General features: G+C 42.6%; 1 protein-coding gene across 1 annotated transcript in view; it reads left to right on the top strand.

Moving 5' to 3' along the window:
• RUNX2 (RUNX family transcription factor 2) overlaps window positions 1–18,356 on the top strand; it is a 156,950-nt gene that overhangs the window by 112,275 nt on the left and 26,319 nt on the right. Inside the window, 2 exon segments of the mRNA XM_086623880.1 lie at window positions 6,285–6,458; window positions 15,833–15,994. Of these exon segments, the coding sequence (XP_086480006.1) occupies window positions 6,285–6,458; window positions 15,833–15,994 (336 nt within the window).

Below are 18,356 nucleotides of genomic sequence, written 5' to 3'. Positions count from 1 at the left end.
TATGTAATTATGTCTCTTGGGTGGATTATATTTTTCTTCTCATAATTGTGTCTTTACCCAAGAGACTGGAAGGGTTCCAAGCTTTTCCCTTTCCTGGGTAAAAATTGTTTGGCTCCTTTGTGTTTTGGGGTTTTTGTCACAAACTTTGGATTGGGTGCATTCGGTAGGACTGGGCAGAGGGAAGCCAGCCCAGGGGTGACAGTTTGTCACAAGACAAGGGACACAAGAGGGACCCTTGTGACTTGCTTCGGAGATTTTCCCTCGCAAAGAGCTGACGTGCGTCTTCTGGGCTTTTGCTGATTTATAGTTCTCTTTTTTTTACCTCCAGAGCGTAGATTGACACTGCTTTGGAGTGACATCTTGCTGCAATGATGTATTGTCTGAAATTTGTAACAGAACAATGAATATTTTTGCTTTGTGCTGAATGCTCAGTGTTATTCAGTTCCTGCACAACAGCTGTTAAGAAGCCTTAAGCTCAGGTCTTGACTCCTTTAGCGTGACATAAATGTGGCTCCCTTGACTTCAGCTTTATAAGCCTGTAGCTGAATTCACAGTCAAGCCCGTATCGATACCGTGCAGTTACATCTGATCCATAGGACCAATTGAGATGAAATGCAGGAAGACATCTAAAGAGAATTTAAGGAAGATTTGTGATGAAATTCAGAGGACATGTAACCTATCTTTCTTGTGGCGTGAAATTGTTTTGTACAGGGTGTAGACAGAATTTTGTCACTAGTGCCCTAGTGTTAAAAGAGACATAATCAGAGCACTTGTTTCAGAGACATACAATGTTAGTAGGAAAAAATACATCTATTCTTTACCTTTTCAAAGCACTTCACCTTTGGAGAACAGCGGGAATAATCAAAATTTGGGGGTTTTGGGCTCTGATGTGCTTCTCTTGAAGTTGGGGAAAGCTTGGGGTGTACAGGCTATAAATTCATAGCTTGTAAACTAGGTGATTCTTCTTCTTTCTGCCACACCTTAGCCTGAAGAAAAGTCCCTTTTCCATTAAAGTTTTCTTTTTAAATCTCAGCACTGAACCCAGAGCCATAGAAAGCCTCAGTTACTGGCCCCAGCATTCAAAGGATTTGTGTTTTGTTTGCCCTTTCCAGCTCTAGTCACTCCATGGAGTGACTCCCCAAACTTAACCAGCTGATGCTGAGCACACTGCTGACATATAGCAAGCACAAACCGTGGTGATATTTAATGTTGGGTCATCACCCTCCATTCCACTTGGGATGTCCCAGCGAATGTGTCCCCAGCAGGTGAGAGCCCAGGTTCTTACTTTCATGACCTTTCTGCCTTCCCTTGACTCTTTTACAGAGACACCTGACTCCCATGATACTTGTTGTTAAGGCAAAAGCAAATAAGATAGAACTGGGCGATGACTGAAAATAGCTAACCCACTTGAGAGTGATAAAAGCGTCTGTTGAAAATCTGGTAACCAGATCTCCTTGGTACCAGAAAAAAAAAAACACACACACACACAAAAACTGGTGGGTGGTGTACACGGTACAAAGAAAGGGAGTCCCTGAGTGTCAGCATCTGGCGAGGCCACGTGTAGCATAATCTGATTAGTTTTCAGTTCCACACCCACAAGCTGAAAGATAAAAACGCACACCCCTCCTCCCCGAGGAGGTAAAAATCTTCAAGCATCAACACCACATTTACTTTCTGCAAGTCAGCCTCTTCCATGGCTCAATTTACATCTTGACTTCTCCAGCAGAGCGGTGGAAGTTCAGTGATGAGAGACGAGCTCACGTCCCTTTCCAGTTACCACATCCAGCAGACTCAAGATTGCCTTGCTTTGATCTGGAAGACATTCCTTCGTTTCGTTTAAACTGAAACGATTAAGCTGGAGATGAAACCTCCTCACATCTTCTGCCATGCCTGGGATGTGATAATTGAACATGAGCTTCTACGGGCCATTTTCACATGTTCTGAGGCCGTCCCGGGCTGGCGAGCTGAAGTAGCAGCACAAGCACCGTCTGGCTGGCTGCAGTTTGCGCTGATTTTATCGCACTCCCTCAGTACTGTTTTCTGGTTCAGTTCATGTAAAATGGCCAAAAGCGGTACTGAGGTGGGTTAATGGGGATGTTTTCTGTCTCAGAAACTAATACTCAGGTTGATGTTTGGCTTGAAATAGCTGAGTAGTGGTGAGAGACCAGAATATTGCTCGTCATTTGGAAGAAAACAATGGATTTCTAGTATTTAACATGTTTTGTACTGTGACCACAGACAAATCAGAACACCTTGTATAACTTTTTTCTATGAACTCTCAATTTTTCTTGTCTCTTTCACATCTCCTTGCCTGTGCCCTGATCTATTCCAGTGGCCGCTGGGTCTCATCCTTATTCACTGCCTCATGGGACAGCCTCTATCTTTTTCACTGCATTTTGTGTCCAAGGCTGCCTGTGTCCTTAACCGTTTTATCCCTCTCCAAGCCCAATCCATTCCACAAAATAGTCTTTGTAACAGAGCAACCAGGACTAAATGCAGTGCTTCAGGCATTGGGATAGCTGCAACATTATTTTATTCTCTTCTTTATGTAACATTTATATTGCTTTTTAATGTACTGACTGCTGCAGCAGATCACAGATTCTCCCTGAGCTATCCACACTCGCTACCCTAATCTTTTTTCCTGAAATAAAATTACACCTCATGACTGAGACCAAGGAATATGGCTTTTCTTAGCACAATCCCCTGGGATCAGGAATTTCTCTGTCAACGGACACATATATCAATGAGAGATGAAAAGCAGCTTGTGGAATGAGTTTTAAACGTGTATCACATATTTCATTGCTGCTGCTTATGTGCTACTAAAAAGGCCTTTTTAGAGTGTTTTCAGCCCATACCTCATAGCTTCTCTGTACTTAATAGGATTTTCTTTTTTTTTCTTCTGCACAGGAATCAGGGCAAGAGAGTTATTTAAGTTGCCTACACTTCTTTGTGAGCACCTCCTGAATATGAAGTTTTTTGTTGAGTTTCCTGTTCACTTTCATTGTGAGCACGTCTTAGCTTTTATCAAAGCACAGTAACCCATAATGTGTGAAGCTGTAACGTAATCTCATCTCACTGGGATGTTTCACTGGGGGAGTGTGGCTCCTTCTGTGGATCTCTTTGTCACAACATGACTCCGTGTTACAACCCTAAATTTTAAATGTCCAGAAGGGGAAGGCAAGTATGCCTTCGGCCCCTTGCTGGTTTCTGGGGACTTGCAGTTCCATTGATGCCTGGGGTCTTCCAGATGTGCATAGAGCTCTCTTTTCCATACTTTTTTTTCGGGGGGGGGGGGGGGGGGGGGGGGGGGGGGGAGGGGCGGGGCAGGAGGTGGGAACACCCAAACGCACATATCTCTAGATCATTTCAATTCAACCAGATGTGAGAATCTTTCTTCTTATTTTTTTCCCTCTTCTTTTTTTTTTTTTTCCTCTTTTTTTCTTCTTTTTTTCCCCCTTGCCTACACTGAAGTGCATTGCTATCCTTCTGAATTTTGTCTTTCTGTGATAGACCTAGTTCAGTATAATAAGACTACATGTATGTAATGTAAAGTCTTTTCTAGCAAAGCTATGGATGGGCAAACAGAGCTTGATGAAAACAAAGCTGGGGGTTATCGGGCACAGGTTGGTGCAGGAGAGGTGACCTATATCGCAAGTGTTCATTGAATTATCTGAAGACAGTTAAAATAGCTTGTGCACTGGTTTGTTAGTGAGTCTTTAGCAAAAAGGGCACAGTATGAGCGTAGCATAGGATTTTTCTACAAAAATTCAAAATAAAATTCACTTTGGGATGGATTCATTCCCAGATAAAATCAGCCCTGGCATGTGAAGCAGAGATCAGCTAATCATGTTTGCCTTAGTTTGAGCCCTCTTGAATTTGCTGAAATATGATTAGGAATGAGTAAAAGACAAAAATGGAGGGAAGGAGATGCCTTTAAAAAACAGAGTGGAAAATATGACTGGCAAAGGGAAAAGCAAATATAAAAACTGTGGAGGAAAAAAGATGGAAGAGGAGAAATCTCAAGAGAATACTGACTGCGTGCATGGGTGAAAGTTGTTTCTTCAGATTTAGCAGCACCGAGCTTGTACAAGTCGTAATTTAAATAGATTGAAAAGATAATACTAAAGACTACCAGGTTAGATGTTATCCGGTTAATTAAGTTGCCATTCCAGAGTTGTTACAAGCCCACCAAAAATCATTCCCCATTTAAAGTGTTTGTTACCTCCTGAGAAGAGGAGTAGCCACCCATGTCAGCTCTAACATAGAGCAGCACCTTCTCCTTAAGAAGAAAACTCCCGCCTGTCCCGTGCTTTTAGACTGAGTCATCCTGAGGAAGAAAAATGATACTTCAAAGTACAAAATAATGGGTCAGCTAATTAATTTTTTTTAATTGCTAAAGAAGTTTCTCCAGTATTAAATTCCATCTAGTTTCTTTTCATCTCCCAACCTGAATCCTTCAATTCTCTATCTAGAACCATGATTTCTCTGAATCTAATTTGGATTTAGCTGTTCAGTACTGACATCACTTTGCCTATATGTCACGTAGGCACCATGGTCCTAGTTAGATGATGTGGACCCATGTACTTCAGTACTGTGGTGAGAGGTACCATTAGAAGGCATTATTTTTAAGAGTGATAGTGTGATAGTTTAAGCTCAAGATTCAATGGCCTCATTTATGCTTTTAAGTAAATCATCCTGTGCCAGAATTGGTTCTCTGGCCATAAGACCAATGGGACAATATGACCATGCCTACAAACCTCCAGACAGATGGCTACGTCCACACTGCTGAGGGACGACATGGATTATCTCAAGCCACTGGGAATCATCTGGAAGGGTTCAAGCCCAAGCCTTACCAGAGCCCCTTCTTATTATTAAAAGCATAAAAATATCCTACTCAGTTTTTGATTGTGTCTGTGCCCTGGCACTGCTTAACAGAGATGGAGGCAGATGTGGTTCTGGGCTGCAATCAGGGGGTCTGGGCCCCAGTTTCAGCTCTGCTGGCGGCTTTTTGTGTGACCTTGGTCAATAACTTAGAGTAAGATTCATTCCATTTAATGTTGACTAATGGTGAGAGTGTCTAATTAAACTAGTTATGTGTTCTCCCTCTCTGAACAGAGGAGGAAGAGAAGGCAAATTCAGAAGGTGAATCATGCCGTTTTGAGACTGGTGTCAGAGACAAATGAGATTAATTGCCCTCTGGAAGTAGCTATTTCTTTCCATTAACTGTAGAGGAAGTCTACATTAGAAGAGTTTAGACTAGATGCCTGATTTATGAATGGCTCAAGTTAAGTAACATTAGTCCTGACCTGAATCTCTATGCATGCCTGTTTCTCCATACGTTGAATGACAGAAATAACACCTTCCACCTCACATTCAAAGGTGCCATTGGGCAAGGAGTATCTTATAACTACTTTGGAAAGAAATCAAACCTAGGAGCAAAAATGCAACAATTAGAGAAGTAAAGCCTTTACTCTTGAAACATCTCAATGACAATGTGAGCACTGCCAGTTTGGGCATCCTGTTGGTTATGTTGTTTTTCCCCTTTACATTTTGAACAACTGAGCACCCATAAATGACTTTTCCCAATGTGGCCATACGGCACGAGGGCAGTTAGCCTGTTTTGGGGGAGACAAGTGGGAACACGGAGGAAAGCTGACCATGTAAAAGAGTGTAGGACTCAGTCTTGGCCAGCAGCTTTGAAGATTTTCCTTGCAATACTGCTTTTCGCAAATGACAGTGACTATTTACTTTTTGGAAAATCTCCCAGAGGTATGAAAGCTAATGACTAACTGTGACAGAGTTAAAGAAAAAAAACAAGGGGAGAAGAAAAGCTTGCATTTTCTTAGCAAAAATCCACAACATATAAATCAGGCATGGAATAATTGTGCCACTTGATAACTTCTACTTAAATATGAGTCTTGCTTTTGGAAAAAAAGTTTGCTCCATTAAATACCCAGTGTAGTTAAAGCAGAAAAAAAAAAAAAAAAAAGATAAAAAAGACCTTGTGTGGGTTATCCTCATAAGTGCTTATTTTTATCCAAATTGCAACATGTGACACATCTGTATGGGCACAGTTGTGCTCAATAAGGTTTTCACCGGCACAGCATGTCCAAAACACAAATCCCCCAACTGATGCTGCTGTGTTATTGGGAGTAGCTGAGATACCTATAAGTCCATTAAATCTAATAACAGGTCCTTAGAGGCCATTTTGGGGTTTTTTTTTGGTGTGTTAAATTACTAAATCTTGTTATTAACGCTTTTATTTTATGATTTGCTGTTTCCAGGGCACAGACAGAAGCTTGATGACTCTAAACCTAGTTTGTTCTCTGAACGCCTCAGTGATTTAGGGCGCATTCCTCATCCCAGTATGAGAGTAGGGGTCCCGACCCAGAGCCCACGGCCCTCTCTGAACTCTGCACCAAGTCCTTTTAATCCACAAGGACAGAGTCAGATTACAGGTAAGAGACAGAACCATAGGTTTGACTTGCACAGGCAATGGTAGTAATTGCTTACGGATATTTGTGTCTCAACTGCAGTAAAAGGGGCTGTTACAGAGTGAGAGATGTGTTCCAAGCAAAGCTAGGTGGGAAGTGGATTTTTCTATAGTGTTTGAAGCTGAAAATGTCTTTCTTATTTTAAAATATCTTTTTGCCATAAATCCAACATAATCCAAAATATTCAATCCGAGTAAATTGAGTAGGAATCGGTGAAGTTCTAACTGCTGCTTTGCTCTGCCTTCTCCTCTGTGTCTGCAATAGTACATATTAGCGTATAATAGAATGAACATTTTTATTCAGCCTTTTAATTTGGCACTGGTGTTGAGGGAAGCAGCCAACATCTAATGGTCTTTTTATCAGAGTAACAATACGATCTTCTTACGTGGCGGTTTCCTCCTAGCACCGGCGCTGACCACTGTTAGAATAAATGAACTGGGTTACGGAGAAATCTCCAAAGGTTGTTTGTGAGGGTTGTATGCAACATTTATGATTGCATGCTGAGAGACAGATTTCATTGTGCTGAGAGAAATCATAAACTACCATGTGTCACAGATTATAAGACTGAAATAAGATGTTTAACTGCAGCTATGCCAGAAGTTTGCAACAAAACCGTAAAGCCTACAGAATAAGTTGATTTTGCCATTTTTCTAAGTTAAGTTCAGAGCTGACTGATTTTTTTAAAGGGTGTCAAAACAACCTCTACCTGATTTTGTCCATTTCAACACTCAAAACTTGTGCTGACATATTTATGTTTATCCAGGATATGAAGAGGTGTTGCCCTTGACCAGTTCACTTGCTAGAACTGTTGGAGAACTTCACCTAGATGCAAGTCTGTGAATTTACTGGACCGATTTAAAACTCAGTTTTGCTGCTATAGTTCCATCTACACCAGGAGTCCTTTGCCAATGTTATATGCCAGTATTCCTTTACCAGTAAAGCACTCCTAGTATAGACGTAGTCTTTGAGTCAACCTAGGAAAATTTCTGGTTTCATGTTTCAAGTGGTTTTGACATGATACCAGCTGAAACTTAGTGGTTTTAACAAAGTGTTGTGGCTTTCTTCTTCTTTCTTTTTCTTCTTTTTTAAGTTCAACCGGTTTATTAATTTGCAGTAAGAAAGAGAAGTTAAGTGGGTTAATTTGAACCCAAAGCACTGAAACAATTGAAATGAAAAAATTGTTCCCATGAGCTGTGGCATAGTTCTCCCAGATCTAGAAGTCTAGCTTTAACTAGTGTAAAATATTCATAATATATTAAATATGTTGATAGTACCCATTACACGGTACCTGCTGCCCACCAGCTTCCCAGAGCAGATTTTTTGACCAGGCTTAGTGTTTCTTTCGTTGGACATGTGAAGTCAGGGCTCTTCTGCATATTATTTTCTGGGTAAGAATTGCCAAACTAAAGCCCAATATTTTTTTCTAACCTGCTGTCTTCTGTCTGTCAGTGTTTCAGGACATAATTCCTGAGAAAGCAGGGGAAAAATTCAGGGCTATAATCAGCTTTTTTCCTTCTTCTTTGTGCCTCCATAGTTTACCTATTGTGCAACACTATATCTAGGAACGAAGGAGGATGGAATTCTTCCTGACCCCATCTGGTGATCAGCTTATGCCCTGAAGCACAAGAACTGAGATCCCCTTGTAATTTTCTTCCTAGCTAAGTGTAACCTCATATGCTGCTCTCATTCACATAAATGCCTCCTGTAGAAAATGTTCTGCTGGGTTTGATTAATAGAGTACTTCTCTGCCTCGTTATGAAACAGCAGCATTTACAGATCCGGGAGGTGAAAACTTCAGATGAGCTTTACATAAGCCTGACTGCAAACAAACCTATGTGGCATTCTCTGTCTTCTCTGCAAATTTAAGAGTCAGCAATTCAAAGTACCAGCTGAGACTTCATGGAGAGAGGGAAGATGCGGTGCTGGTAGGGCAGAGGGAGGTGAGCTGAACTGAGGAAGGCAGGCTGACTTTCCCATCTATCATGGATTATGTGCTTTTCTTGCCAGATAAACTCACAGTCGTGGGATACTTTAGCATCTCAAATTGCTCTAATTTCCCCCCAAACAGCGAGGACTCAGCTGCTTCTTAAACTTTGCAGTGAATAAGTGGTCTGATACAGTCTTTGCCATGTTATTCCCTACCCTTTCCTCCTCCTCAGTTTAGAAAAGCCAGATACTCAGCCCTCAAAGGCTACTCATTAGCTTTCTGGTAGCCCTCCCATTTAATAAGGCGATTAGCATGAGCATGTTACATCGATGCGAGCTCTGTGATTTGCTCTGACCTCCCCACAAGGCATTTTGGTGCTCTTCAGGACGGTGATTGTAATCTGTAAAGCTCTACAAGCTTTGATGTTCCACCAAAGTGCTGGTATGCTTTTTGCGGACAGTCCCTCCGAGTTCTTCTGGGACGAACGGGCACTCATTGCCACGCAAACCATGCCAACGAGAGATAAAGTGGATGCTGCAGACGAGGCGCCTCTTTGATCGGTGTTAGGTGACCATGGAAAATTACTAAACGTCCACCTGTTTGGTGTGGTAGTAGGGAGTGAGCTGTTTGAGCTGTCCATCTCCACCAGTTTCCTTGTTGTGGTGCGATATTCAGTGGGAATTGCCCACTGACTTTTTAACATGGTCACTGGGCTGGTATGGCTTCGGTATGTATTAAAAGGAAAATAGACCCTTGTCTGAAAAACAAGGATTTTTTTAATGCCTTTATTGGAATTAACCAAACATTCCTTTAGAAATACTTTTGTTTCTTCATCTTTTTACCTAGCAATTTAGGGAAAATAATTAATTCCTAATAACTTTAACAGTAAATACTGGTTTCCTAAGACAAAATCCATACTATTGCTAGTAAGCACATAAACTGTTTTTGTTTCGTTCAGGTCTTGCACAGCTATTGCTTGATTAAACAGAAATAATATTTAAAGCCTGACTGGCCCACACCTGAGTCTGAAAGAACTCAGCACTTTGGGGTTCACTCTTATATTTCTTTTCTCTGTCTGGGTTGTGTTTATTTTCCTAGAATATCAGAGTACAAGTTTTACAAATCATGGCACAGTCCTAAACCTACCACAGGAGCAGGCTGTGGCAGTATGAGGCACAGAGTTGCCCTTATTCAACATGGCATTTTAACTAGGATTCTGCAAAAGCAACATCGAAGGGTCATTAAAAAACAAATCGTTCAATAAGCAGATGTCTTTGCTGAGGCAATGCAGACCCAATTTGAACCCTGCTTGCTGCCTGTAAATCAGGAATCCTGTCTGTTCACATTTGGATACCAGTATATTTGCTTTTTTATTTTTTTTTCCCTTTCCTTAACGGCACTCGCACAACTCGCTCACGGATCCAATTACGTTCTCATTCAGACACAGAGCTGTTGCATCAGTGGTTCAGTATGAAAGGAGGAAAGCTGTTGTTTTTCTAAAATGCAACTGGTAAGGATTAGCTTCTATCAGCTGGGAAAAGCCACGGGTGTAACAGCAGGAATGTGGTCAGTGCGAGGACCCCGGTGACAGCGCTGCAGGGACCACGAAGTGGGAGTTAAGTGAGGTTTCATGCTCCATCACCACTGTGGCACCATCTGATCTATAGGCAACCTGTGACTTTCATCACTGAAATAACAGCGCTCAAAAGCAGGTCCTGTGAAATCTTTTTCTTTTTTTTCGTTTTCCTCTTCCTCATAAATTGCTTCAGCAATGTTATGCTTTAGTTTCTCCTCGTTTTTAGGGTTGTAGGAAGCAGATTCAAAGGCTTCAGAGGTGCCTTACCTGAAAGTTAGAAGGGGAACCCATCTTCACTGGCAGGCAGGGACTGGTGTCAGGGGCAGTGTAAACTGAGGCTGATGGGGAGCCCATGGGCAGAAAACACCTTTGGCTCTCAGATGGAGGATGAGTATGGTACCAGCTGTGCCCTCCTTAATTCCCCCGTTCAGGACTTGCAGGCAATGCACTGGATGCTGCCCTGCCAGGGTCTGGCTGTGTTTTACCTGAAACCAGCAGCACTCTGAAGCATGAACCAGTTTGTAGCTGATGCACATCAGTCTGAGGGCGCATCAGGCAAAGTATATGGCCGCCTGAAACAGATAATTTAGAAATAGCCCGAGAAATAGGCTTATGGAGTGAATTATGCCTCCAGATCACTGTAACGTGGAATAAAAGCTACAAGACTCAGTGGATGAGGTGGTGGTGTTGGGATTTCTGCTGCCAGGAGCACAAGGGTGGCTGCAGTCTGCTGTATATATACAAACCGATCTCATCGTCCAGATGACTGATGAGTTGACATTGTGAACCTCCATTTGGTAAAGCTTGTGACCCTCCTATTAAAGCATTCTTTTAGCTTCCCCCCTCTTTACAATTTAGTTGCGTTTCTGGCATGACTTGCTCAGTTTTGGTGGTGGTTTTCTTTTCTTTTAGAAATGTGAGTCTCGAGGGGTGAGAGGAGAAATGGTCTTAGAGGTTCTTCGTGCCAAAATCTGGTCTCAATTATGCTTGTGTCCATGGAGGTGTAACTGTTGGATTTGACTTCATTGATCACATCTTTAAAGATGCCTAAGAAATAGTCAAAGAAGAGAAGGAGGTTGCATTTTTGTTGTTGTTGTTTTGCTGGGGCGGGGTGGTGTTACAACAATAGTTGGGTTACTCATGCAGAAAGTCATCTTGGCTTCATTAAGATCAGAAGCGAGGATATTTGCTTTAAGTGTTTACCAAAGATAGCTCCAGACAGCTTGTTTTTTAGTGTCGGCAGTAGCACTAATACAATCAGCAGCAGCCAGTGTTGGAGCTGGAGGCTGGATTTAAATGAGTGGTTTTACAAAGAGTCTGCACGCATGTGACTTTGGGGTGTTATGGGCAGCACGCTGAGGAGCTTTGGGCCTGTGATCATGCTCTGATCATGTAACTCATTTTGGGAAATGGGAAATTGTTTTTTTTTTTTTATAGAAAATCTGTGTGCTTCATAATCCAGTGCCAATGCAGTGGAAAAGCTCGTTCTTTAGGGCTTTTTATGGGTTTTTTCTTCTCTCCATTGACACTTCATAATATTTCCATTGAAGGAAGAGAAGTCACATTTCTGGAGAGCCAATGTCAGCAGTGGTAGAGCAGGTCACTGGGTTGTTTTTTTTTTTTTGGTTCTTTCTTTTCTTTTTGACTTTTATACAGTGCATCTGATCTTAGACTGATTTTTAAAGCTGCTTGTTGTCCACTAAGCATCAATGTCCATTGTCCATTGATGCAGGCAGTCACAGACCACACATATATCCTACTGACTGTAAATGTGGCAGTACAACCTGGATACAAAATAATTTGCAATACTCAATATTTCCTGCTTCAGCGAGGTTTACCTGGAAGTGCAAACAGGATGGAGCTGTTTGTGCATTAGTTTAGATCTCACCCCACTGACTTGTTTCAGCTCAGCTGTGCCCAGGGTTTCTTAGCATATGCACGATATGCCGCATTGTGAACGAATATGCTGAAAGCTGCACTTCTTCACACCCACGCAGGTGTAACAGAAGTGTTTACAAAAGGAGGGCTGCTCTTAGGAATCACTCCAAAATTTTCAAGTGCAAATGCCAACTCAAAGTGGCCTTCTGCCTCCTTTGCTGTAGTTGAACACTCTGCTAGCCCTTCCACATAGTTGCTGTATGGGAAGATGGGAGGCTTTCTCCCAAGCTGTAACTATGTTTTTCTGTTAGTGTAGTGTTTTTCCTTGTTTTGGAGGGATTCCTTTAGGGAGGAATCCACATTCACTCTGCATCAGAGCTCTAAAGTTTCTCATCTGTTCTGGGTTTTTCACAATTGGGAAGATGTGCTGTGCCTGCAGAGCACATGGTGGGTAGCGGCGCAAAGACCCTGGCTCGCAGGGACCCAGCGGACATGTGTGAGCCTGCCAGCCAGAGCGCATGAGGAAGCTGGTCTCTGGTGTAGGAGGCCAATGAAAACCTCTCACAAATCCCCTGAAAGCTGCTTCTCTGCTGGTACGTGCTAAATAGCCACTCCACTCCTTCTGGGACATCTTTCTGTTTCCCACAGAAGCATCTGCATGGATCTGCCCTGGAAGTGCTTCTGGCAGCTGGCACCTTCCCTTGTTGGCCCCAGCACCCTCCTTCCTCCCAGGAGGTTTGGTTTGGTGGCATGTGGGACCTGAAGAGATGGGCTGGTTGAGCCTCAGTTGCCAAAGTCTCTGCTCCAGCAGTGTTGCAAGGAACATCTGCTGGTAGGTCCAAAGGGTGCCATGTGAGACTCAGCTGCACATCCACCTTCGAAGAACTTATGGGGCAGCTTTGGATTCTGCCTCGCGACATTCGACTCTGGGGATTGGGCAATGCTGCTGAGCAGTAACGTTTACCCTGCGGGCTAGCAGATCACCTTTGACAAGGCGAGGGTGTTTCACTGCTCTCTTCTCTCGTGTCCATGCAAACCTTGACTGCTATCAGTCAGCAGAGGCTGGTTTTAGGGCATTTACTCTGGGATCTGGTGAAACTTGTATCTTTACTTTCCAGTTTCCTAACGGGCCAAAGATAACTCTTGAAGCCAGTCAGCCCCAGGGCAAAATTCCCTACCCTGCCTGACTATGACCTCACCCATGCCTTGGTGTGGTGGAATCACAGTAACCCTCCAGCCTGGTGTATTGTGTCCTTCTCCTCAGTCATTGAGCTCTGATGCGTCATCTGATGGTCGATTTGGTTGAGGATTTTCCTCTTTATTATTTCCTATTCCCTGAGAAGACATGATCTCATTTCCCTGAAGCTAACTTCCTTACAATCTAGTTTCAGAGGGACTGAAGTTTGCACCTGAATATCTGGGTTGAAAGATTCCATCCAAGAAAAGCACCCAATTTTGTGAGTGAAGTACTCAAAGAATGCCCGCACCTTAAAGAGGTGACCAACTATATGTGCAATATATCATTATTGTCCTTAACTTTAGGGAGAATTGCATCAAATGGAGATTGGGTGAGTTGCCCAAGTCCAACACAAGATCTGCTTCAGGGCCATAAGCAGTTAAGTCTCAGCACAGTGTCTTCACTAACAGTCCATCCTCTTTTTTCTCTTTTTCTAAAATACTTTGCAGTTTAAAATCTCCCAGTATAGGACTCCAGAAGAACTGAAATCAAATATATATATCTAAAAAAGAAATGCGGTCTTGCAGCTCTGAGGTTGAAATGAGCTGTAGAAGCCATGTATAAATTTAAGCTAGATGTTGTAAGAATATATGATATGTTTTTGGGTCAACTGATGGTCCATCCAGCTCTGTATTCTGCCTTTGACAGTGCAGCGTGAGATATTGTTTTGAAAGACCACATGAGCCTTTGAAAGACCACTTTTTTTGCCATTCGTCCTTCTTGTGTGCACACAGGCATTCACAGTTGTTGGATTAAGGATTTTAGGTGTAAACCCAAGTCCAGCATGGGTGTTCAAAGTGGTGAGGGTGCCAAAGATGCTCAAGATCTTCTCATGCCATGAGAATTACACTACCAGAAGCGGCATGAACCTCCAGAAGGCAGCTCCTTTCCTGAGGTTTTCACCATCTTAGACCAAAATCCTGTAAAAACATCCTCTACCGTGATTTCTTTTTTTTTTCAGCCTTTACCTGCTATGTAATTTCCTTCCAGCATTGGAGCTGACCTAAAATCAAAACTTTACGGGACTCTGTTTTAGATTCGGAAGCAGAGATTGAAAAGCTCTTGGAGTTTGAAGGAGCTTGGATTTGAGATTGTGCTCCTGACACATCATTAATTTTAAGATTGTTTTCCCAGCAAGCCTAGGCTTTCCGTTCCCAGTTGAAGATCATTTACCATCGACTGAATGGTGAATTATAGTAGTGGAATGAGGCGGAGAAATATGTCGATATCAGATATAACAACGAGCAGTCAGTCAGATTTGAACCTGCGCCAATCTATACAACCCTAGCCTTGAAATTGTTAAAACAAAGAAGTTCATTACATTTAATGATCAAGTGTCCTTTGGATTTCTGAGGAGTTTATATTAACCATTTATATTACTCGGCTCTAATATAAATAGCAAACTCCAGAAAAATCCTCTTAAAATTAAATTGGAAAGTTGGGGTGTTTTTTTATATATATCTATATAGTTATTTTGCTTCAAGGAAGTATCTGCTTTCCAGACATCTCTTCAAACAAATCGTGTCTGAACAGAAAAAATAAACAAGGAATAGCCAAAACGACAAGGTTTTGCTGTGTGGAAGAGCAGGGAGAGGAGTTAAAAAAAAGAAAAAAAAAGTTGAATTTCCTGAAAAAGTGCCTTTGCTCATGCCATGTGGCTATCACATTGCTGTCTACAAAGTAGGGCCTTAGCACAGTGCTCTGACACAGCAGGTTCTCCAAATTGAGTGGACCTGATATACTTCACTGAAAATATTGGGGCAGATTTGAAAGAATGTGCTACAAATTCTATGAGGCGGTTCAGAGACAGTTTTCTGTTTATCATGCAGTGCCCAAAGCAAACCTTGGAGTTAAAAGTGCTTTGTTTTTATCAAGGTAAAGAAATAAAAATAATAATTTATGAGGCATTCAGTGCTATCTTTATCACCAGATATTAACGGAGGAAATGGTTTGTAAATCCAAACAGCAGTGAGTAAAACTAGGTCTGCCTCTCTCTCACTCAGTACAATCCACCAGTGCTTCAGCAAAAAATAAACTGTATTTATCCTTAAAATCATTTGCTCCATAGTGAGCTGTAGTAAGTACATCAAAAGGCATCATTAACTTCCGGTGGTTATGCCAAACCATTTGGTTTCATATTGTTGTAATTGAGGAGACTGTAGGTAATTGGGCCAGCATCCAAATGTGACATTTTTGGACGGATGCTGATAAGATTAATGACATTTTCCTTCTTGGATAGTATTTTCAGCTCTGAAAACATGACTGTGTAATGTTTGAACTGGATAACAACTTGACAGGCATGCCAAGTGCTGACTGTAGAGTCTCCCCACCTCTGAAGTCCACTTCCTAAGCTCAGACCTGGGTCTCGTACTTGCTGTCTGCTTATCTGTCTGAATCCTGGAGGACTGGCGAGTCCTGCTATAACATGCTGTTAGACCTGGCTGAGAGACACCAGGAATTTGCAGCACAGCTGCTAGATCTTTTAAAACTCTGCTCACTGCTCTGTTCATTTCTCAAAAATTGTTACGGGGAGGGAAAAGCACAGAGTGAGACTTGAAGGGGTTGAGTCCTAGAGGAGCCGGTCATGTTTCATTGCATTCTCATTCCTTGTAGCCCTGATGTGTGTATGTTCAATAATCCCACCTGTTTCAATTAGGCTGTTGATGCTCTAAAATTTTTCTTCCCTTTTAAAAATTTACTCTTCTTGCTTTTTTCCCTAGATCCCAGGCAGGCGCAGTCATCCCCACCATGGTCCTATGACCAGTCTTACCCATCCTACTTGAGCCAGATGACTTCACCGTCCATTCACTCCACAACCCCCCTGTCCTCCACTCGAGGCACAGGACTTCCAGCCATCACCGATGTGCCCAGACGCCTCTCAGGTAAAGACTGTGTTTTGCTTAAAACAATTATGCAGATAGGAACAGGACTGGCAGAGGCCACCTCTGTGGCCTCAGACAAACCTTAACAGGAGCAAAGCTCTGCCGGTGATAACAGGGTTACTGCATGGTGGGCGGGGGTCAAAGTCCCTTTTTTTCCAAAGTGGAAGAGCTGCTGTGTTGCTCTGAGCATGTATCATTTGAATGTCTCTAGGTCCATTTCAGATCAGGCTGTTTTTCAATTGTGAACTTGATTCTATGAACAAATTCTCTTTTTTTTTTTGTCCTACAAGAGGATGTTTACTTGCATGTTTTAAAAGAATTGTGATACTCTCTGTTTTTTGGTGGTGAGTGTGATGTTAGGCATCCTGACAGATAGATGCCTTTATTTCTTCAATAGTTATGGCTAAGGTTCATTCTCCCGCATTTCAATCCAGTAGCTCGAGAATGCCTATTTCCTTAGTTAATGTGTACTTAAGATGCCTATCAGAAACTAGCTGAGTCACTTTAGGGTAAAGATTGGACAAATTGTACTTTGGAATGATCCGGGAGAGAGGAAATACATTTAGGAACATAAGACAAGACAGCAGTGAGCAACTGAGACTTTTTTTTTTAAATCAAACAAGTGTACATTTACATACTATGCAATTCATCTTTAATGGTCTCAGTGATAAAACCATCTGTGTGAAGTAATCTGATTGCCCCAAAGTAAGAGAGAGCCTGTCATGGCACACAGTCACCTTGTATATCTTGCCAAAAATGAGGAACCTTAGGGGAGGGAGGCTCAGTATTAAAACTCCAGCCTTGCAAGTGTGGAAATATTAGCAGCGTATGCCAAAAAAGCATGTGTAATGTAAAGAAAGCCTTTATGATTCATTAATGAAAACCAAAGAATCAGTCTTATTACATCTATTTTTTGCATGTTTGCAAGATATTATTATAATCTTGGATGCTGCTGCCATACACCTGTTTGACTCGTAGCCAGGTGAATTTCTTGCTGTCGTGTTTTCCCCTTCCACCAAGCTCATGGCGCTGGTAATGTTGATCACTCCACTGAGCTGCATCACTGACAAGCTGAACTTCAGCCAGCAGACATGTAGGATTTGATTAGCATAGACTCCTTGATTACTTTCATCTTGGAGGAGGGAAACTTTGTTTCTCAAACAAACAGCTTCAAAAACCTCCGCGGTCCTAGTGTGCTCTGCCTTCACAGAGAGGCCGAACGTCTCCATGTGGGCCGAGGGTTGGAGGGTAGTGGAGCAGGTTCCTGCGGGCTCTCCGGGCAATGCGCTGACTTCGTTCAAAAACCTTGACGGGCTTGATGCTGAGGAAATGCTTTGTTTGGCCCGAAACAGGTTCCCTTTGAGTCGGAGCCTCCTGACGGTCTGTGTTGTCGAATGGGTTATTTTTGCAATTGTGCCCCCGGCAATACCTCTGGGAGAGGCTCGGCTGGGACCTCGGCAGCGGTACCGCCGAGTAGATGCCCTGCAGCCCTTGCTTGTCTGTGTGTACTCAGACGTGAGTGCCTGGCATGTGAGCACAGGCAGAATGACTAAAAGACCTGGCTGTGTACATTACGTGGCCGCGGACTGAACTTTTCTGCTGTACTCCACAGTCGGTTGCCTTCACGCTTCTTGCCCTTCATCTTTTGGGGGCTCGACGAACACCTCTGCAATGCTCTTACCTTTTCCCAGCATGAGAATCTTGCTTCCAGTTAGATTCAAGACTGAAAAAGGGGACTTTGATCTTCCACAAGTGCCAGAGGTTGTCTGCAGTGTTTGCTGACGTTCAGAAATACAGAACAGTGTTCCTGGGTGGAGGACAAGCTCTGATGCTCAGGCTGCAAAGAGGCATGTTGCAGCTCCAGCTACAAACCCTGCAGTTCCTCTCAAGGGTTTGTTCCTAACAGTGCTGCACTCCGTGTGTATAAAGTAGAGAGAGAAACACGAGTTTAAAACTGCCCAATACAGCAACCAGTTTATCCCTCGCACACGGAGAAATGTGAATCTCCGCTCTCCGCTCAGTTACTTGATACATCATTCAGAGGAGAACAGAGCTTTGATGGGGGGGGAGAAATGGCTACTAAGAAACACTAAAAACATTAGAAAACTTTAGGCACCTCCCGTGCATGAGGGAGAAATTAGAGTTTTACAAGGCCTTGAATAAAACCAAACTTTCCTTCCCAATACAGTGGCAGAAACCTGATGATCAAGGCTGTTAAAAGTATACAAGGTAATTTTAATGAATGCCATATTTACTGCCTGTTGCTTAACATCGTGCAGGAGGAAAACTGGGTAAAACTTCCCCCTTAGGCCTTGGATGTCACACCTACAGGCACAGGACTTCCTACCTGCCACAATTTCAC

Source organism: Tauraco erythrolophus, chromosome 2 (assembly GCF_009769465.1).
Source record: "Tauraco erythrolophus isolate bTauEry1 chromosome 2, bTauEry1.pri, whole genome shotgun sequence".
Classification (NCBI taxonomy): Eukaryota; Metazoa; Chordata; class Aves; order Musophagiformes; family Musophagidae; genus Tauraco; species Tauraco erythrolophus.
This window is presented reverse-complemented; position numbering and strand designations above follow the sequence as displayed.